At 44.5% G+C, this 22,159-nt stretch overlaps 1 protein-coding gene across 2 annotated transcripts in view; it reads right to left on the reverse strand.

The window, feature by feature from the left end:
• The window catches only part of ABHD6 (abhydrolase domain containing 6, acylglycerol lipase), a 44,621-nt gene that overhangs the window by 1,793 nt on the left and 20,669 nt on the right, over positions 1 to 22,159 (reverse strand). For both annotated transcript variants that reach the window (XM_073351436.2, XM_073351438.2), the window contains exons 4-9: positions 14,736 to 14,892; positions 12,925 to 13,038; positions 10,094 to 10,226; positions 5,203 to 5,360; positions 2,559 to 2,613; positions 1,352 to 1,452 (exon numbers count right to left, since the gene is read on the reverse strand). In XM_073351436.2, coding sequence (XP_073207537.1) covers positions 1,352 to 1,452; positions 2,559 to 2,613; positions 5,203 to 5,360; positions 10,094 to 10,226; positions 12,925 to 13,038; positions 14,736 to 14,892 — 718 coding nt within the window. The remainder of the gene's footprint in view (positions 1 to 1,351; positions 1,453 to 2,558; positions 2,614 to 5,202; positions 5,361 to 10,093; positions 10,227 to 12,924; positions 13,039 to 14,735; positions 14,893 to 22,159) is intronic.

Raw genomic sequence — 22,159 nt, forward strand, 5'->3', positions numbered from 1 at the left:
CTGCTCCCCCCTCTGTTAGGGTAACTGGGGAAGATGACTAGTAGGATTCATACAGCCCACACTCCATGGCAGGCAAGCAGACAAAGGGGAAGCCAGCCCTGATCAGGCAAATTCTATTCAAGGTGGACATGACCCCATTGGCAAAGACAGATGTGGGAGGGGAAACAGGGACTCCCGTGGGGAAGGAGTTATCACTAGGGTACCTTTCACAAGCACCACGCTCTTTAAAAAAATGAAATAAAATAGAGTTCCAAGCTCATCACTCCTTTTTATTTTAAAATCCATCCTATTTCCAGCTGGTTCCAGACCACTCACCGGTTCTGACGGTGTTACATCTCCCCTTCTAATCCACGATATAGGCCCCAATTTTGAGTCCCCTGATAGATGTGGTTGGGGTGCAGAGCAGGGCAGAAGTGGCTCTAAGCTCCCTTTCAGTCCTTGGATTCCAGGGCTGTTTGGGAGCCTGCCTGGCTCTGAGTATAAGTTAAAGCAACCTCATAGTTGTTCTAGTTCAAACTCTGCTCCTGGCTTCTTATGAGCCGTGGGAAGTAGAAGAGATCCAGAGAGCACAGTACACTGGCCTCGCTCCCTCCCCACCTCCTACCATCTCTGAAAAGCCTTTATGACACAGACTGGCGTAGGGCTACTCTAGCAGGGGAGCTCCCTATTGCTGCAGCATTTCCACCACCTCTATGCCATCACAACCGCATAAAGGGGCTCTGGTGCAGGGGACAATTGACCTTATAGCCTCACTTCTACACAGCTCCACCCCTGCTTATGTCTCAGCCTGTTTTCCTGTATTCCTTTGCATGCATGCACACAATCTTCTCCTCTCTCCTTTGCAAACGTGTGCACACACACACTCCTCTCCTCACTCCTTAACATTCCCTTGGTCTCCTTCCCAGTCTTGCATCCTTGTGCCTTTCTTTTCCTCTGCCGCCTACCCAAGGAACAGCCTCTCTCTTCCTTGTTGCCAAGACAACTCTTTTTTTGCTTCAGAATTCTTGTTCCAAGCCCACTTCTTTCAGTGAGCTTTCCACTAGCGGCTCCCTCCCTCACGACAATTAAGCAGACAGAATCTGAGCTCTCGGTAGCCAACTCCCTTCCAAGATCTGCTCCTTGTCCCCTTTCCTTTCTGTTGTCTGTTCCTACCTATCATCCTTCATAGGCTCCCATATCTAATTTGACTGGGAGATCCCTGGGGCAGACAGGGACCTTGCATTCTTACTACTGGTCTGTAAAGCACCATGCAAGTCACTAGTGCTAGCTCCTTATGTAACATTCATACAGATGGAAACGGAGCACCAATCCTTTATAAAAAAAAAATAAAACAGGGCAGCAGCAGCAGTACCTGATCTTGTTTTCCCCAGATGATCTGCGTTGGGGCTTTGATCTTGCTCATGTTTTCATGAAGAGCATGTCTGGACTTTTCATCTGTAATTTCTAAAAATACTTTTCAGCAGAGAAGAATTAGTCAAACACAAGTGGGATTTGTCCCATGTACTGTTAATCAGCATGGCCCGAATCCTGAGTGAGTGATTTCCTTTATTCCTTCAGCAGGCTCCTGTGGCTGCCAGTGAGGGTTTGCATGAATCAGGAAACCCTGCAAGAGGGGGCAACAGTGGGAGGAAAACCCTACTGTGTTCTCAAAGGGTGGTACCCCAGCTGGCCCACGGGGGAGGCAGAACAGGATGTAGGGCCTGCCCACAAACCACAGATCACTCCAGGAGCCATCAGTGGGAGGACAGGATGTCTGTGACCTCTAGCATGACAAGATTCTCTCACGGCCCCACTCTGTTAGCAGGCATTAAAGCTGACCAATGATTAAAGCAGATACAAACAGGAGGGGGGAAATTAACTGCTCCAGCCGAGGAGGAGGGCTGCTATCCCAAGCCAGGGAGCTTGGGTCGGGGGGGAACACCCATATTCTTTTAATGAGAAGGGGAGCTGCACTCCCCTCCCCATTACTTCCCCCTTATTTCAGCCCCTGAAGCGGACTCACTGGGGCAGGTGCAGCTGCTCTATCCCACCTCCCTTACATTCAGAAGAGGGAGCTAGGGCCTGGAATAGTCTGGCCCTGAAAGGCAGCCAAGCCTATGGAGAAGGATTTGGCTAGGAGTGCAGGCAGGGTTTTTCTGGAATAAACATCTGATTAATAAACCTGAGGGTTTGTTTTCTTTTTCTCTTTTGGGGGAGTCCCTCTGTGAAGAATGTGTAGTTTGTTTGGAGCTGGGTGGGGACTCTGTCAGCTCACAATACTTCTGGGAAGGGGAAAGAGGGGTGCAGAAGAGACACCTAGACTCTGGCTGTGTCACTCCTCACGGGGCTGGCTGCAAGAGGGGGGATGATGCGTGCCCCATGACACTGTCCCTACCCACTCCTCCACCAGCAGGGAATCTCCACACTGGTGAATCACCCACCACAGGGAAACCCTGTTGTGGAGGCAGCTAGGTCCCCTTCTGCATGAGGGGGATAGATTTGTACACAAACTGGGTACTTAGGATACAGATCAAGAGACTTTGTGTTTGGTTCTAGCAGAGCAGAACCAGCACACTTACATTTCCGGTAAAATTCATTATGCGGGATGCGAACATCAACAAGGCCCTGCAGTATCTATAAATAAATAAGTATCAGGGTAAGAGAACAGATACACCACACATGGCCCACGCGCTGACACTCAGGAGACAGCATGTGGAGAAGTTTCCTGGGGACACTGGACACAAGGCTCTGTTACACTGCTGCAGAGCAAGAGAGTAAGTATATTATTCACACAAGATCTGACTACTCATAAAGGGGCTACAAGCTTGTAGGATAAAAAGGAAGCAGAAAAATGTCCTTCATATTGTGCAGTTGGAATCTGCTATCAAGCCAGACTATGCACTCCTGCCAGGTTGCCTCAGGAGTTATCACACATTTCTTTATTATTCACATAAAATTAATACTTTTCATTACCTTACCTTGGCATTACTAAAACTTGGCATTATTTTACATTTCCTCTTCTCCCATAATCTATTCATCAAAGACTTCCTAGGAAAACATATTGCTAAGTTCCTCTCTCCTCACAATGGAACAATTAACATTTCCATTGCATTTACTAAAAGGAAAAAACAAACAAATCTCTTATGCACTGGACAATAACTTTTCGTCTATCTAGCTTTTCCTGTTATCTATATATACTAAAGGCAACCAGACTTCCCACCAAGCTGCCAAAGAATTTAGATCCTTCCAACAGGGAAGCATCAGGCAAGTATGGCTGGAAAAAACAGAAGGAAAGTGGTCTAAACCACTAAAGATACTAGTTAGATGCAGAAGTTATTGGGGGAGGTTCTATGGCCTGCTTTATACAAGAGGTCAGACTAGGATGATCATAATGGCCCTTTCTGATCTTAAAGTCTATGGAAAATTAGAGACCTTGGAAAATATTTTCCCATCAACATTTTCATCCCAAAGAAGGATAAATCTCCAGAGGAGGGCGGCATCACAGGAGCAAGAGACCCCCAGGAACACTGACCTGACGCTGTCTGCAAGGGTTGCTGTAAAGAAGTTACATTTCTGACGAGAAACCTTCTAAAGTTTCTATGAAGTCAAAAAGATAAAGCTGTTGGTAGAACTATGCAAACACCAGACCTTTTACACTGAACGACCTGTATGTCCATTATAATTCTTCCTGATTTAATAAAATGAAATTAGTCATGAATAACATGCCCCTTTGTAAAGATCTAATTTCAGAGATACTCAAAATGAACGACTAGTCATAAGGGTGACACCTTCCAAGTTGATTTGGAGCACAAGAAGGGGAGGAGAGAGGGATTTTGGCAGAAGTCCCACACCTTCTCATTAGCTCTTTGGGCTCCTTTCATGGAGCATGAAGAAACAAATGCCATGATTACATTTCGGTGTATACTTTAAAGATATACTTCAGCTAGGATCACATCAATGATGTATCAAAGCATGTTTGACCTAGTGAAGACTGCAGGATTGGACCTGAACAAAAATGATCCCTCTCTCTCACAGATCTTGAGAGACAGACCAGTCCTCGCTTACAGACAGCCCCCCAACCTGAAGGAAATACTCTTCAGCAACCACACAACAAAAACACTAACCCAGGAACCTATCCTTGCAACAAAGCCCGATGCCAATTCTGTCCACATATTTATTCAAGTGACACCATCATAGGACCTAAACACATTAGCCACGCCATCAGAGGCTCGTTCACCTGCACATCAACCAATGTGATATATGCCATCATGTGCCAGCAATGCCCCTCTGCCATGTACATTGGCCAAACCGGACAGTCTCTATGCAAAAGAATAAATGGACACAAATCTGAGATCAGGAATCATAACATTCAAAAACTGGTAGGAGAACACTTCAACCTCTCTGGCCACTCAGTAAAAGATTTAAGAGTGGCAATTTTGCAACAGAAAAGCTTCAAAAACAGACTCCAACCAGAAACTGCTCAGCTTGAATTAATATGCAAACTAGATACCATTAACTTGGGTTTGGGAGGGGCTGGGTCATTACACATATTGAATCTATTTCTTTAAGTTAAGTATCCTCACACCTTCTTGTCAACTGTCTAAATGGGCCATCTTGATTATCACTACAAAAGTTTTTTTCTTGCTGATAACAGCTCATCTTAACTAGCCTCTCACAGTTTGTATGGCAACTTTCACCTTCTCTGTATGTGTGTGTATATATATATAATCTTCTTACTATATTTTCCATTCTATGCATCCGATGAAGTGAGCTGTAGCTCACGAAAGCTTATGCTCTAATAAATTTGTTCATCTCTAAGGTGCCACAAGTACTCCTGTTCTTTCTGCGGATACACACTAACAGAGCTGCTACTCTGAAACCTGAAATATAAATACAAATTTCTTGCCCTGATGGACAATTTCATACTGTGTCTTAGGGGGCCAGCATTCTGTGTAAATTGCTAACAGTTCTTTCTTTCCCCTTCCATAAATATACAGCAACGTTACTTGGAAAATTACACTGTTCTTAGCTACATCCTAGATTGTGTCATGTCAGTTTCATTGCCTTTGACATAACTGTTCTGTTTAAAACCCATGGATTTCAGTGAGAGGCAAGCTTGCACGCTCACTCTCTCTGTGAGAGTTATTCTGCTTCAGGCTCATCCTGGCCAAATCTACTACCTTCTGTCATGATTAAAGATGATGACTGACTAGGATTTCTTACCTGCTGAGGTACTTTAAAGCGCACATAAGAACAAAGCTTCAGCATGTCTGCCATTTCCTCAGGCGTTGATGGAATTAAAGGAATCCTGTCAATACGTTCAGACTCTTTCAGCTCCCGCAGACACTTAAGAAATTTGTTATCAGTTGGATATGGCAGACCTACATACAATGAACAAAAATAACCACATGCTAAAATCCAAAAGTGACAACAAGACAGCCCTTCCTAGAGAGGGCAACTTGCCACAGAAGGTAGTTACTTCTGGACATACTGTACATTTGACTGCTGTAAACTTTCACGCAGTCATGACAGCCTCTGGTAATAGCTATGGTAATCAAACTAATAGCACTAAACACAGTGCAAATACACGCCTGCTTTGTGTTCCTCCCAGTCCCCCATTCTTCTGAAGAAAAATAAAACCTCTGGGGGTTTTGTTACATACTATTAAAAATGAACTGAGACTGACGCAGTGTTAATCAAGATATGGTTCTGCCCTGCAACACCATGGCATCTCTGTCCTGTGGGAGCCTCTCATAAATGGAACCTGCCAATTTTACCAAATTGTGTGACGTGGATGGGAGAACCTTTGTAATTTCTCAGTTAAACCAGAATTTCAGCTAGTTTGTCAGTCTTCTCACAAAATAATTCTTTTTATTCTCTCTCTTTCTCTCAGTCCTTGGTAGATCTTGATTTCTCCTGTTTTCTAATTTCCGGAACTGTTTTTCCTATAATTTTTTAAAAGCCTATCAAAAGGAACACTGTCACTTTCCATAGGCCACAATTTACGTCCTTTCAAAAAAATTAAATAAATAAATAAATAAATAAATCCAGTGAATCTCATTCCCAGTGCCATCCATGGAATTAAAATTTTATGACTATATATATATGTATTACACAATATATTACATGTACAATATAATCTATTCCTGAAAATGACTGAAGTTCACCCAGGGGAATTCAATTTCCCATTTCTATGGCCTACTTGCCTGCTTACTCATTCAACCAAGAGGAATTTTATTTATTTATTTATTTATTTATTTTACACACACTATATATGCATAGTATTTACAAAATTATATCCCAGTCCTTCCTACTCACCATAGCTTTGACCCTACTGCTCCCATGGCTGGTTGCCTCCCAAATGCATTACACAGGAGAAAGCCATAAGCAGCAGCAGGGAAGGTGGGTACCCAATTGCGGGTGTGGAAGGAGATGCAGAAGGGGAGCTAGGAGCATACAGTGGGTGCAGAGAAAGTCAGGATGCAATCTGACAAATACTTTACATGTATTATGCATGGATGGTTTGCTTGCTGGAATGGTAATACCACCAACAGCTAATGGGCTGAATAACTCATCACATACAGGAAGATAGAAACAACAACAAAAATCCTGACGAAGATAGAAACAACAAACAAATCTCTATTTTCTATGATCTTTTTCTAATTATTTTTATAGTTAAGCTGCAGCACGACATTGTAGGTCCCCTCATGATGTGGGACATACAATTTGCAGGTGGCAACAGTAACCTGCCCACCAAAATGAATTCTCAGACAGGGAACTCCGGAAGCACCAGCTTTTTATTACTGTATGCATCATTTGCTAAGCTATCTCTAGGTGCTGGGAAATTAACAATGAACGCTGCAGGGAAAATACAGAACCAGTGGAATAAAATATTTATCATTAAGTGACACTCTAGGCTTTACACAACATTTTTGCAAAAATTTTCCCCAACCAGTTCTACTTCAAACCTCTTCACTGGGAGGTGACTCTTCAGGAGTCTGATTTGTCTTGTGAACCCTCAAGTTTCACTTCATTTAAAGACTACTTGCTTACAAAATCAGACATAAAAACACAAAAGTGTCACAGCACACTATTACTGAAAAATTGATTATTTTCTCATTTTTACCCTATAATTAAATCAATTGGAATATGAACATTGTACTTAAACAAGTCATCGTATGTATGAAATTTCAGTCTGTACTGACTTTGCTGGTGTTTTTTTATGTAGTCTGTTGTAAAACTAGGCAAATATCTAGATGAGCTGATGTACCTCCTGGAAGACCTCTGCGTACCTACAGCAATACGTGTAACCCCTGGTTGAGAACCACTGGTTCTAATTCACAGATGCCTGGCATACACACAGACAGTTCTTCACATCACTTTCTTTCTCCAGAGCAGCATAGGCGGTAGCTAGGTAACATTCCACTTTGCTCTTTATTTCTTGCCTTGGAATCACCAGTTTATTGGATAAGAAACAGCAGCAGCAGCTGTTATGACAACAGGGGCCTTTCGTGCATGCAGATAACACTTTGCCAACACTCAGACACATTTGCAGCATTTAATTCCCTAGCTTGTACTGAATAGTCTGGCCAGGTATCAAGACAGAAGACTGAGTTGATGAAATGTGAAATTCTGCATAACCAGGTACTTCAAAATTCACATTTACTGAGTAACTTCCCTTCTTGTAACAGTCTCTAAACAGCTGGAGATAGCATTGGGGAGTTAGTGGCAGATTTGGGCAGAATCAACTAAGGGCTTGTCTACACTTACATTTTATAGCACTCTAACTTGCTGGCTCAGGGGTGTGAAAAATCACCCCTGAGTGCAGCAAGTTTGAGTGCTTTAAAGCGCTAGTGTGGACAGCTCCCAGTGCTCAGAGCTATTCCCCTCCTGGAGGTGGATTACCAGGAGCGCTGGGCGAGGTGGGCGTGTGTGCGCTGTGTGAGAGAGGTTGCAAGGGGAAGGGGCTGATGTCGGGGTTTCCCCCTGCTGCTGTCTGAACTTACAAGACAGCCTGCTGACACACTCTTTGCCCCCCAAAACACAGTCTCTCCCCCTACATACACACAACACACTCCCTGTCACACTCCACCTCCTCCCACTATTTGAAATGTACACTGCAGCCACTTGCACACTGGGATAGCTACCACAATGCACTGCTCTCTGTGGCGTTGCAAGAGCTGCTAATGTGGCCATGCCACTGTGCTTGCAGTTGACAGTGTAAACACACGGCAGCACTTTCCCTGCTGTGGTCTCTGAGGGCTGGTTTAACTCCCAGTGCTCTACATCTGCAAGTGTAGCCATAGCTGTAGCTTTAAAGCAATCTTCCCTTTTAGGCTTTCAGAACATGAAGGACCCAATTCTCACTTATAGTAAGGCCTCTTTACAGCACTCTGCCAGTGTAGAGATGTCTTAAAGCGGGGTCAATGTAATTTACACCCACTTCAAGACATCTTACAGAGCTGACAGAGTGCTGTAGAGAGGCCTTACTGTAAGCGAGGATTGGACCTGTAGAGATGAGACTACACAGCTAAATCCTTCTGCAGGTTTAAAACAGACACTTCTTGTGAAGTCAGTTCAGACCACCTTTCTTGATACCCCCCCACACACCCACTTCCATTCATCTCAGCCACTCCTGTCCAAGCCATACAGCTTTGGGCTCTCTTCCTTAGAAACATCACACAGAGCACAAAGGTAGCTGCCTAGCTACCCAACAGCTAAGATTAGGCTGTTGGCAAGAAGCATCACTGTTGGAAGGTGTTTCAATTTACAAGTTTCTAATCAAATGGGTATTACAAAAACCTGATTTTAAAAAAGGTCTAAGGGTTTCCTTCCACCGTGCTGAAAACAGGAAGATGACACATTTAGCAATCTCTCAGTTACATACGACACTGAACGCTTACACACACATTACCAAAACATTCAGAGCTGCGTGGGGATTTAGCCCCACAGCTAAGCCTCTGCCAGATGCTGGGACTGGACAACCGGGGATGGATCACTCAATAATTGCCCAGTTCTGTTCACTCCCTCTGAAGCATCTGGCACTGGCCATTGTCAGAAGACAAGATACTGGTTTAGATGGACCACTGGTCTGAACTACTATGGCCATTCTTATGTTCTTAACTCACTCCAATTCCAATGGCAATCCTGGAACTAAACCTCTGTGCCTCCCTATGAAGATGTAGGGGTCCACATTTAGGATTCCAGTTACTTTTCAATGTGTCTGTAACAGAAGTAGCTGCTGTGATACCAAACGCCACCACTTCAGGAGAGCCACAACCCTTTGATCTGTAAAAGCCAGTGAGAAAACAGCAACTCTTTCACTAGGCCTGCAAATACTCCTCCACGTTCCTGATCCCTCCTCTTACCTACACTTCCATCTCTGCCTTCCCTTCCCTGCAACAGATGGAAAAACTACTCCCAGCATAGCAATTTCTGAAAACCTCTACCTCGGTGTAGCACAGACTCCAAGATAGCAGAAAGCAAAGGCGCTGATGTGTGTTGTCCTCCTCTGCAGTGAGCACTGTGGATGGGGGACCAATTAAGGCAGCTCTCTTTCTGTCCATATTCTTCCTCCACTATGTACATGTGTGAACATTCCATTTTAAATGTTCACAGCTCAAATAAATTCAGAACTAGTCTTTTTCAAAAGCACAGATTGTCTGTCCCCACAGCTCCAGCCAATATTGAGCTATGCAAACACATTGTTTTCTGCACACACCATTAAAAAAAAAAAAAAAGGCACCTTTGGGCTGCAACTAAGCATGGAACGTTTCAGCCTAAACAGGAGTTTGCTGGAGAAAGCTGTGAAAAAGGGGGCTTAGAACAGAGACTGGAATTCAGCTTTCACAGCATTTGTTACCTCACACTTCATGTGCTGAGTTCCAGGAGTACATGTACTGTTCTGTTAGAAGTCTAATTAGTCTTACGGAGTATAAATAAATCTGAATTGGATTCTAAAATCTCAGTTGGTGCCAAGTATTTCTTCCCACTATCTAATTCACAAAGTGTACACTGGATTCAGTACTACCTGAGGTTCTCTAGGTTAATGCTTTGGTACAGAGTATATACCTAGCTACTTACTGCCATACTCACTTTTTATTGTGCCACTCACCTGCAGGGCATACAAGAGACAGGCTGCAAATCTCTGCTGGGTATTGAGCAGCATAAACTCCTGCAACATTTCCACCCATTGAGGTGCCGATCAGGTGAAAAGGTTTTCTGTTCAGCTTGATACATTCAACAAACTGAAATGGAAAGGGCAATGAGGCCACAGGGACCAATTGCACAGTTACAATCAGAGTCATTAGAAAAAATAAACGTCAAAGCTACAGCATATAGCAATCACGAGCTCCTGGCAGCATTGCAGTAAATCCTAAAAGCAAAGCTAGAGCAGTGTGGTGGATCCACAGAATCTTGAGATTGCCCGTGCGTCCTCTTTAAATCAAAGGAAACATATTTCCCATGGAAGGTGTTGGCTTAACAGTGCTGAGGGAGGACATCACCATCCACAGAGCAGGATAAGCTTCCCCACCTTGTCCCAGCGAAGTGCCTTGTCCATGAGCAGGAGGAACAAGCTCGAGAGCTACAAGAGTAGTTCGGGGTCCATGACCTTTTAGTTTTTAGCACTGCTGAGATTGTCAAATTAGCAACAAGCGTGGAAGCAGCTTCTGTGACAGGATACGTGCCCACTGAGAACACCACTCTCCTTTCCTGCGGTTATGTTTACTGTTTCACAGGTCTGGCTGGTGCTTGACAGACAAACAAGAACACAGGTCCCTGGCCCACAGATGCTTACAAACCAGAAGGTTAGCAAACAAGCGTTGACTATAACTTTCGGTCACTACTGACCCAGGCAGGATTGGAACGGCTAAGGCTTCACAGGCCGTTACCAAGCCTCTGAACCATCCAGCCTCATCTACATCCCTCTTTAAAGGAAAGGAAAACAAACAAACAAAAATAATCTGCAGTCTGATCCACGTTATAGAGAACAACAGCCCTTGCTTCATCTCCTGCCACCTTCCTGCTTGGTCTTGTTCCTCTTCTGTCCTACATTCCAGCCTCACCCATCTTGATCATGCCAGTAAGGAACAAGGGGAAAAAATACAGACTTACAAAATACAAAAATGTGGTCCCCACCTGCTGTCTATTTCAGCAGCATCTTACCAATCGCCTCTCCATTTTAAGAGCTCTGCTGCAGAGCTTATCTTAGGAGAGATTTAACGCTCTCCATTGAGGCCTAATACTCATTGACATGGAGGTTCCTGTACACCACTCTGGCAGTGCAGAGATGTTCGCATAAATAAGAATCTGACCCAGAATATATTATATACTTAATTCAAATGTGAAGTAAAAAAGCAACACAGTCACAAGGAAGGCATCTGCAGATGATGCCAAAGGAAATGGACAGAGGCGCTTGGCAGCTTTTACAGAGATGGGGATTCAATACCACTTCAGCAGTGCTTAATCTGATAGAGCGGTGCGTGAGTGACGGGGGTGGGAGGGAGAGGCTTGTAGGTGGTGATCCTGGATCCCTGCCCATTTTCACTGCTGGCTCTTGAAAAGATTTATGGGTGGAGAGGAACTGAAATAAAATCAGAGTATATGATTGGGGAAAATGCAACGGCTGTTCCTCCACATTTTCCTCCCTGCCCCCCCCCCCAAGCATTTTTCTTCAGCCCGGCCATACACCTGAATTATGACTCTGCATGGCTCAGCCATTATGCTGAAAGGAAAATTTACACATCTTATAATCTGTGCAGCAAAGTACAAAAAAGCTCTCCCATCATACGAAGCTCCTGTGAGCTGCAGGGTTTTAAGAACGCATCTGATTCTGGCACACAGGATCCTAGTTGTAATTTGCACACTGAATTTTCTAATGTATTTGAACGTGCCTAAAGCAGTAAGACTGTTCAGGCTAATCAGTCACACAGCAGGGGGTTAGTCCTTGAAGGAACAGAGGGACAACTCTGCAAACTTCCTTCTGGAGGATGGCTGCAGCTTAGCACATGAAAGAGAGCCAAGGAGCAAAGGCAATACTGGCCCATTTAGTGACCCAAAGGAATGCACAGCTGAGCTGCAGGAGGGGATGGGGAAGGAAAAGTAAATTGCAGTTGCTACAGGCCAGGAGTAGATTATTTCCCCTGCAATAAGAGGAGAGCAGGGAAATTCAGAGGAGTGAAGTTTTGGAACAGCCTTCCAAGGGAAGCAGTGAGGGTAAAAGATCTATCTGGCTTTAAGATTAAACTCGATAAGTTTATGGAGGAGATGGTATGATGGGATAACATGGTTTTGGTAATTAAATATTCATGGTAAATAGTCCCAATGGCCTGTGATGGGATATTAGATGGGGTGGGATCTGAGTTACCCAGGAAAGAATTTTCTGTGGTATCTGGCTGGTGAATCTTGCCCATATGCTCAGGGTTTAGCTGATCGCCATATTTGGGGTCAGGAAGGAATTTTCCTCCAGGGCAGATTGGAAGAGGCCCTGGAGGTTTTTCGCCTTCCTCTGTAGCATGGGGCACAGGTCACTTGCTGGAGGATTCTCTGCTCCTTGAAGTCTTTAAGCCACGATTTGAGGACTTCAATAGCTCAGACATAGGTGAGAGGTTTCTCGCAGGGGTGGTGGGTGAAATTCTGTGGCCTGCGTTGTGCAGGAGGTCAGACTAGATGATCATAATGGTCCCTTCTGACCTAAATATCTATGAATCTATCTATGAAATTACTTCTTTGGGGTTTTCCTGAGGCAGCACACTCACATACTGCCATCTACACAGGGCTGAGCCAAGGGCACAATCTAGCCCTCCATGTTTCACCTTCAATCCTCTAAAGAGAGGAAATCCTGGTTTCCAGTCACTTCAAAGACAAATCAAACCCATATACTCTGATTGCCCAGGAAGGGGGACATGAAGAAGAACAGGCATAGAACACATCTGAAGCCATCACCTGGTGTATTCTTTTAACTTGCCCATTGATGGAGTAGTCATCTAACGATGATCGGGTAGTGCCCTCATGACCAGGCATGTCAACACAAACCAAGTGCAGGTTCTTCGGAAGGAACTGCGGAAAGAAAGCGCTGGGCAGTTAGCCTAGAGAAGGGATGCTATGAAGGAAATTGGTAATTACAGAAAAAAAAAACTGATTTCCTATTAGAATCTCTCTGTGAAATGTTGTGCTGATTAGTACAGTGTGGCCAATGGCTGCACCATATTACATCAGTTCACTGCGAGCTGGTATTATCTTTTATAAGCTTGAAGAAGTTTTATTATTTAAAAAATAGAATCCAAGAAAAAGAGGAGGGGAGATCCTGAAAAAGGGACTGTGTTATGAATGTTTGGTACGTGTACACCCTGTACGAGAAGTGATGAAATACCATGGGCTAGATTTCCTTCACACAAAACTTCTCTCTCACAGCACAACTTTGCCACCACACAGAGATAGTTTCCAGCAGAGCACAGGTAGCTTCTCCTTTGCTGCTTTCCATCAGAGATGTTGCTGGGAGAGAGCAACTTTACTTCCTGCTGCTGGCTCCATAGGAACTCTGCAGGTGGGAGTTATTATGGGGAAGTGTGAAATAAGTACCTCCCATAATCATCCCATGTACACCTTCACTCTGGCAGTGTAAGGCCCCTAAAAACATCTCCAGTGTCAAGGATATGAAGCCTGTTTTCTGAGACTACAACCTCCTCTCCCCAAGCAGATTTTGGGTCTTAAGGGCCTTCCACGGGGACTCTGTCTAGGTGCTGGCACAGACTAGACTGCCAATCTGGCCCTGTAGATTAAATACCGGAAATGACCTATTCACCAGAATTATTATACACCAGACTCCAGCTGTTAAGAAAAGGCTCCATCCTATTAAATATAATTTAAGGGCCTGTGATATACAGGGGTCAGACTGGATGACCTGGTGGCCCCTTCTGACCTTAAACTCTATGGGCATGTCTACACTACAACTTAAGTCAACCTGTGTTACGTCAACTTACAGCTATTGCAGTAATTACTGCAGTGGAGGAAGACCACACTACCTTCTTGTGTTGGTGGTGTGCATCCTCACCAAGAGCGCTTCCACCAGCCAGAAGAGGAGCAGCGTGGGGAGCTGAGAGCCAAGGCTCTGAGCTCCACACAGCTGCCCAGCTGCCGCCCAGGCTCTTGGCTTCTCGCCTCCCCGCTGGTTGCGGGGGGCAGCCACCAAGGCTTCTCACCTTCCAGACCAGAGGGCCGGGATGGAGGACAGCTGGGGTCTCGCTGGAGCCCACCACCGGCCCCGAGCTCCATGCAGGAACTGTGAAATTGACAAGAATGACATCCAACAGCCAATGTAAGTAATGCAGTGTCTACACGGACACTGCATCGCCCTATCTACACCAACATAAGCCTTTCGTGGAAGTGGAGTTATGATGTTGATGTAGTAGGGTACATACTTCGGGGGGGGGAGCAAGGCAGTAGCATGTACACTGACAATAGGCAGCTTACATCGATCTAACTCTGTAGTATAGAACAAGCCTATGACATTATTAAGTCTGGAAGCATAAATCCTCTAAACTTTGAATGACAAAAGGGGTGGAATGCATCAGAGGATCAATATGTACAGTAGCTGAGGATATTTCTAGTTTTCTAAAATAATTGTCATAGCTGTGATCAGTATAGCTAAGCTTCCTAATGTGCTAGCTGGAGGCTCCTCCTTCAGAACACCAGCAAATAAAAGTGTTCTCTCACTAAGGCGGTATCCATTTATTGTTAGAGAAATGGAAACATACCTTGACCACAGACAACCACATATCTTTGTGGGCTGAAAATCCATGTAACATCAGTATGGATGGTCTGAATCCAGGTCTCCCTCGATAAGAAAAACAGAACTGGTAATCATCATAGTCAGCATATTTAACCTGCATGCCCAGTGCTCGACGCCAGTACCTAAAGAAAAACAATTAAGCGAAACATGACACTGGAGCATGATCTAATAGTCCAAGCACAAGACAAGGCAGACAAGACTCCTGGGTTCAATTCCAGGCCTGACTTGCTATGAGAACGCAGACAAGTCACTTAATGCCCAGATCCTCAATTGTATTTAGGCACCTAACGCCTACCAATTTCAATGGAAGGTCGGAACCTAAATACCTGTGTGGATCTGGGCCTCAGGGTCCAATTCTCAGCAGTACGGAGCCTCTCTTGCAAACACGCAGCACCACCAATCTCCAGTGAAGTCAATGGAGGCTGAGGATGCCTCAGAGGATGTGCTGAAGATTAGCCTCTTTTGGCTCAATTTACTCGTCTTTAATATGGACACAAACAATTCTTTCTTACTCAGAGGGGAATCGCGAAGCTTAGTTTATATTTGAAAAGCACAAGGAGACCCTTGGGTAAAATGACATATATAAAGGCGAAGTATTATGGACATGTAATGACAGCAGTTGTTACGCTGGCTCATTTGAGTTCAGTGAAAAATGCCACAGAGACTCAGTCCCCACAAGGGACTGATACACCACTTACATGGGAAGTGGGGCTCCACTGGTATGCAGGGCTTGTGGGGGACCTGTCCTTAGGGACAACATGCACTCAAGACAGCCCACAGACAGGTGCTGAGAACTTTAACAGAACAGAAGAGCTAGCAAACCTCTATCAAAGTTTAATAGTTTGGCTGCTGCCACAGGGTGGCTGACCCCTTTAAATGAAGCTGTCTAGCACCCCTGTGCTAGAACAGGTGCAGACTCAGAGAGGGAGGAGGTCCCTGAAGGAAACTGTAGAAGGTTCCTCAGGGAAGGCAGAAGAGGGGTTTTCTGGATGAACTCCCCAAGCCGGAGCAAATGGAAGGCAAAAAAGCAGCAGACGGAGTTGCCTACTGATTTGCAAGCTGGAGAGGCAGAGCTGAGGCCCAAAGCAGGCTAAAGGCAGGTGAGCAGCGGAGGGGCATACCCGCTGACATCTCCACGCTGGTGCACTGGAACCAGAGGGTGACAGAGGACTGAGGGCTGGGGAACAGGTGCAGGGCCTACTTTCTGGCCTGTTTAAGATGGGAGCTTAACAGAACAGGGGCAGAGCTGGGTGCTCCCTGATGAGGATGAACTCCCAGCAGAAAGGCTGGGGGTTGCAGCTGGAAGGGATGCGGCAGCTGTCCTGGCAGGACAGGAGAGCACTAAAGAAGAGCCCAGGAGTGGTGGAAAGCTCCAGAGTGTGGTATGTGCTATGTCTACTGACCAGATCACATGTGATTTTAAGGACTGCATGGGGGCGGGGGGCATGAGAAATGGATTATGTTTCGGGACTTTTGTTACAGATTGTTTGCACTAGCATTTTGTAATAAACTGCCCTAAGGAGGTGTATTACTGAGACAAGAGAGCCTGTCGTGAAGTCATCAGGAGCTCCAGGGGGGAAGTAGGACAGTAAACCTGGTGTTAGGGTGCCCATCTGAAAGGGAGCACTCTGTGTCAAAGGGGAATTGTTGACAGCTGCTTTATAATATTTGAAAAAACATTTAAAGCAAAAAGTGACCGGGACAATATTGTGGACAGCTATACAGCATCCTGCATTGCTTTCAGCCGAAATAAAGCCCTTTCGAATAATGCACTTGGTTTCAAACCAAGGTTTTGCTGATGGTCTCTATGGCCTTCTGTCACGTAGGGCTGAAGTACACAAACAACCATTTTGCTGCTCACAAGGCAAGAGAGGTCAACCAGGCTGTCGTTGCTCTCAGGTGTCCATCTGAAATGAGCTGGGGAGTGGGGCTGCATGTATGCAACACCCTCCCTGCTTATGTCTCATGAATCCCTCCTCTTCAAGGCTCAGCACAAGGGCTTTCTATTCATCTCACTCTAACTTTGATTACTTTGGGACTCTATTTTTACAAGATTTTCCTTTTTGCTTTTGCTCTTGCTCTGTCTGGGACCAATCCTGAGTGCCATAAGTACATTTTAAAACAAATGGAGGTTCATTCAGGCAAACAAAGCAAGAATTTGCAACACAAGGCAGATTCTAAGCTCCATGACACTGAAGCAAAACCAAGACTGACTTCAGTGAAGTCAACAGAGTTACTCTGACTGAGATTAGACTCTGGCCCCTGTCTGCACATTAAACAAATAATTGCACAGTATCTGGTGACCAGAATATTGATAAATACCAGCTTGTGTAGTATCAGTTCATATAAGAGGCGACTATGATGTCACTAAGGCTGGATTGTGTTGTCATTGTGAGGGTGCAGAAAGCCAGCAAAAAGCTTATACAGCACCTCAATCCTTATTTACTGTAAGCCCTATTTTGAGGACTTATGTGGGATTTATGTGGTGCCTAGACCTTGTGCATGTACTACATTCAGAGGTGAATTTCACCCTGAATGAATAAGTGTCTTAAAGTTTGCCTCAGGGGCCCTGTGTAAACCATCATTGGGCAAGATATTAACATTTTTAGCAACTGATCCTGATGGATCAATTCACCAAAAGACAAAATAATCTGTCCAAAGCTGAACTGATCCCTCACAAGGTGTTAACGCTATTAGCAGCAGCAGGAATGGCAGCTAAACGGATTAGCACACAAAGCAAAGGAGGAGCGATCCACTGCCAGATGGCAGTGGAGCAGTCTCAGATCTCAAACCCTGCAGGGAGACACACACCAAAAGCAGGTGAGAAGGAAAAAGTCATTCTGTAGCACCCCAACTACAAACTAAGGCCATGGCCTCTATCATTAAGAGTGTAGCTCATTGTAGACCTAGTGCAACCCGTAAGAACAAGAATGGGGAGGGGAGAGAGGGAATGGGGGGACAAAGAGAACAGGTTTTGAATGGTGTGGTGAAAAGAGATGCAACCTGCTGTCACTGGCTACCCCTGTCAGGTCTGTGACCTCAGTCTGCTCCCAAGAGCTCAGTCTACCCTGAGAAGGGGAAATTGTCCATGGATTGAAAGGGGACTGAGTTTGGTTATGTAGTAGCCACAATACTTTCCCTCTCATTCCCTCCTACAGGTGCACAAAGAGAATATGATTTGAGAACAAAAAAACAAATTTCTAATGAACAGAATAAACAACAAATTAAACAATAAAAATGCTGAAGAAACAAGATTCACAGGAAGCGGGGGCGTGCGAGGGGGGGAGAACGGCTGGATATTCTATAACAAAATGTACACAAGACTCCTCCACGATTCGTAGTTATGTCCAGGCATTACAGATCCAGCTACTGCAGATGTAGACTCAAAGTTAAGCTTAGAAAAGAAAGAAACGGGCATTTATCTCTTTAGAAAAATCCTCCCCCCATCCTCTCATTTTTTAAAACATCTAGCACATTCTTACCTCCCTACTTAGCCTGGCTCCTCAGAGCTCTCTGTCATGAGCCCTTTTCTTATCATCGTCTCTACTCTGAAACTCTTGCCTATGTCTCCACTGACTAAATATTTTCAAGACCATAGGAACTGCCATTCTGGACCAGCCCCGAGGTCCATCCAATCCAGTACCCTATTTGTGACTACAGCCAGTACCAAACGCTTCAGAGGAAGGTGCAAGAAAGCCCAGAATAGGCAGATTTGGGGTAATCTGCCTCTCCATGAAGGCCTCATCCTAACCCCAACTAGTTGAGAGATTGGCTTAAACCCTGATGACTGGTTTTGTATCCTTTCCAAAACTCTTCTTTTAGTGCTGTAACAACTATGGATATTTTGTTATCCATATCACCATCCAATCCCACTCTGAATCTTGCTAAATTATTGACCTCAATGACATCCTGTGGCAACGAGTTCCACAATCTAATCATGGGAGTGAAAAAGCATCTTTGTTTCTTTCACTCACCAAAATACTAATTTCTGCAGCACCTGCCTTCACGTTGTCTGTTAATAGGCTTGTGCTACTTCTTCTTGTTGATTAATTGTATTTCTGTAGAACCTAGGAGCCCTAGTCATTGTCCAGGGCCCTGTTGTGCTCAATGCTGTACAAACACAGAACAAAAGATGGTGCCTGCCCCCAAAGAGTTTACAATCTACGTAAACAAGTCTGCACAATCTTTGTTACAGCAATGGCTGCTGATAACTCTACTGGTTATAGGGCACTATGGAGACACATTCCCAGGACACACAGAATAGAGATTTTAAAAAAATAGGAAAAGCATCTACAAAGGAAGTGAAACTTATTTAATCCTCTTTTGCCAATCGGATTTATACAAGCCAGAGGACACAGAAGTCCCAGCATCTGGACTGACATCTCCATAGCAGAGAATTGGTGATATTTTTTAGCTATCATTTGCAGAAGCATCATTCTGCCTCACAGTTCCTGATGTGATGCGTGAAGAAAAGGAATTCTTCCTTACACAAATTTAGTTACCAGTATTCCAGGGTTTGATTACATCCTGCCAGTTTTAACCTTCAGTTGCCTGAATACATAAGATTATGAGATTACTTAGAATAAATCTGTTAGACCTACATGTCTGTCCATTAAAAAAAAAAAAAAAGAGAGAGAGAGAGAGATTGATACTGCTGCCTTGCCTGAATGAGTGGAAGTGGGATTACAAATTGCACTATGGTCAGAAATTTCTACGGAAGATCAGTTTGACTTTAAGATACCTCAGCAGTAGAGTGGAACTGATGAGTGACCAAATTAAAACAACTCATACTGTTAACTGTACATCAGGTACAGCAATCCTGCTGAACTAACACAACTGGAATGCCAGACGAGGCATTTTTAAAGGAATATTTTCTGTTTAAACCCTCATCTGAAATAAACAGAGGGATTGCAATCATCATCATTGCTTCATCTCGTTTCCATGAAGACTAAAGAACTAGTGTGGTTCTCTTCTGTTATTGGAAAGGATGGGGTACAATAGGATAATGAGGAAAATTATACAACTTGTCTTCAACACGCCACTGCAAAGAAAGAGAGAGAGCTGGGAACCTTCTTTCTGTAACTAACAGTTTTCACATTTCAAATTATATTCTTAATCATGAGGAAAGATGTGGCTTCAAAGAAGCTTTGTGTAACCTGATACAAATCAGAACCCTCAGATTAACATTCATATTCAAGAAACTGACAGGCCACATGTTAGTTACCACATGAAGGTACCTTGTGTTTGTTCTGCAGCCTAGCCATTTTGAAATAAGACTGGCCAGGCTATTGTAAGTACAGTCACAATACAGTTGTCATGAAAAGAAAAAGGAGTACTTGTGGCACCTTAGAGACTAACCAATTTATTTGAGCATGAGCTTTCGTGAGCTACAGCTCACTTCATCGGATGCATACCGTGAAAACTGCAGCAGACATTATATACACACAGAGATCATGAAACAATACCTCCTCCCACCCCACTGTCCTGCTGGTAATAGCTTTCTTACAACTAAAATACCCACCTGCGGAAGTGAAGAAACAGATTGATAGAGCCAGAAGAGTTCCCAGAAGTCACCTACTACAGGACAGGCCCAACAAAGAAAACAACAGAACGCCACTAGCCGTCACCTTCAGCCCCCAACTAAAACCCCTCCAACGCATTATTAAGGATCTACAACCTATCCTAAAGGATGACCCAACACTCTCACAAATCTTGGGAGACAGGTCAGTCCTTGCCTACAGACAGCCCCGCAACCTGAAGCAAATACTCACCAACAACCACATACCACACAACAGAACCACTAACCCAGGGACTTATCCTTGCAACAAAGCCCGTTGCCAACTGTGCCCACATATCTATTCAGGGGACACCATCACAGGGCCTAATAACATCAGCCACACTATCAGAGGCTCGTTCACCTGCACATCCACCAATGTGATATATGCCATCATGTGCCAGCAATGTCCCTCTGCCATTTACATTGGTCAAACTGGACAGTCTCTACGTAAAAGAACAAATGGACACAAATCAGATGTCAAGAATTATAACATTCATAAACCAGTCGGAGAACACTTCAATCTCTCTGGTCACGCAATCACAGACATGAAGGTCGCTATCTTAAAACAAAAAAACTTCAAATCCAGACTCCAGCGAGAAACTGCTGAATTGGAATTCATTTGCAAATTGGATACTATTAATTTAGGCTTAAATAGAGACTGGGAGTGGCTAAGTCATTATGCAAAGTAGCCTATTTCCCCTTGTTTTTTCCTACCCCACCCCCCCAGACGTTCTGGTTAAACTTGGATTTAAACTTGGAGAGTGGTCAGTTTGGATGACCTATTGCCAGCAGGAGAGTGAGTTTGTGTGTGTGTGTGTGTGTGTGTCCCCGGGAAAAAAAGGGGTGGGGGGGAGGTGAGAAAGCCTGGATTTGTGCTGGACATGGCCCACCTTGATTACCATGCACATTGTAGGGAGAGTGGTCACTTTGGATGAGCTATTACCAACAGGAGAGTGAGTTTGTGTGTGTGGTTTTTGGAGGGGGGTTAGGGGGTGAGAGAACCTGGATTTGTGCAGGAAATGGCCCACCTTGATTATCATGCACATTGTGAAGAGAGTTGTCACTTTGGATGGGCTATTACCAGCAGGATGATCACTTTAGATAAGCTATTACCAGCAGGACAGTGGGGTGGGAGGAGGTATTGTTTCATGATCTCTGTGTGTATATAATGTCTGCTGCAGTTTCCATGGTATGCATCCGATGAAGTGAGCTGTAGCTCACGAAAGCTCATGCTCAAATAAATTGGTTAGTCTCTAAGGTGCCACAAGTACTCCTTTTCTTTTTGCGAATACAGACTAACATGGCTGTTACTCTGAATACAGTTGTGATGGGGAACGAACTTAGAGCCATTAATGTTTCTCTCAGTGAGAGCCCATTACCATCATCTCCTTAGCAAAGGAATGACTCACAGAAATGCAGCTTTGTCATGAGATGTCAAGAGGAGTTGCACAGACTCTGACAACTGCATTACCAATGCAGATTACTGCTGCACCGGGGTTTTCTACTTCTCCTGAGCATAACACTTCTATTTGTCCTGAGCATGAAATTACCAGGTTTCCACTCTGTCTTGCTGGAAGATTGCCCTGTCCCAGTTCACAGAGGAATCATGAAGCCTCTATCAATTGCTCTCTTGCTTTTAATTCTCTCCCACACCTTGTTTTGTTTCTCTGCTCTGCTTGAACCCACATTCTGGTCCCATTGCGACAATCACTCCTGCCCACAAGATCCAGATAGCCTTCCTGATTGATGAGGGTGTCCAACAGGCCATTTTCCCCCAGTCTGTTCTCCCGTACCGTGAAAAGTGCAAATGACACCAGTTCCCATGGGCAGCC

Source organism: Lepidochelys kempii, chromosome 7 (genome assembly GCF_965140285.1).
Source record: "Lepidochelys kempii isolate rLepKem1 chromosome 7, rLepKem1.hap1, whole genome shotgun sequence".
NCBI classification, from domain to species: Eukaryota; Metazoa; Chordata; order Testudines; family Cheloniidae; genus Lepidochelys; species Lepidochelys kempii.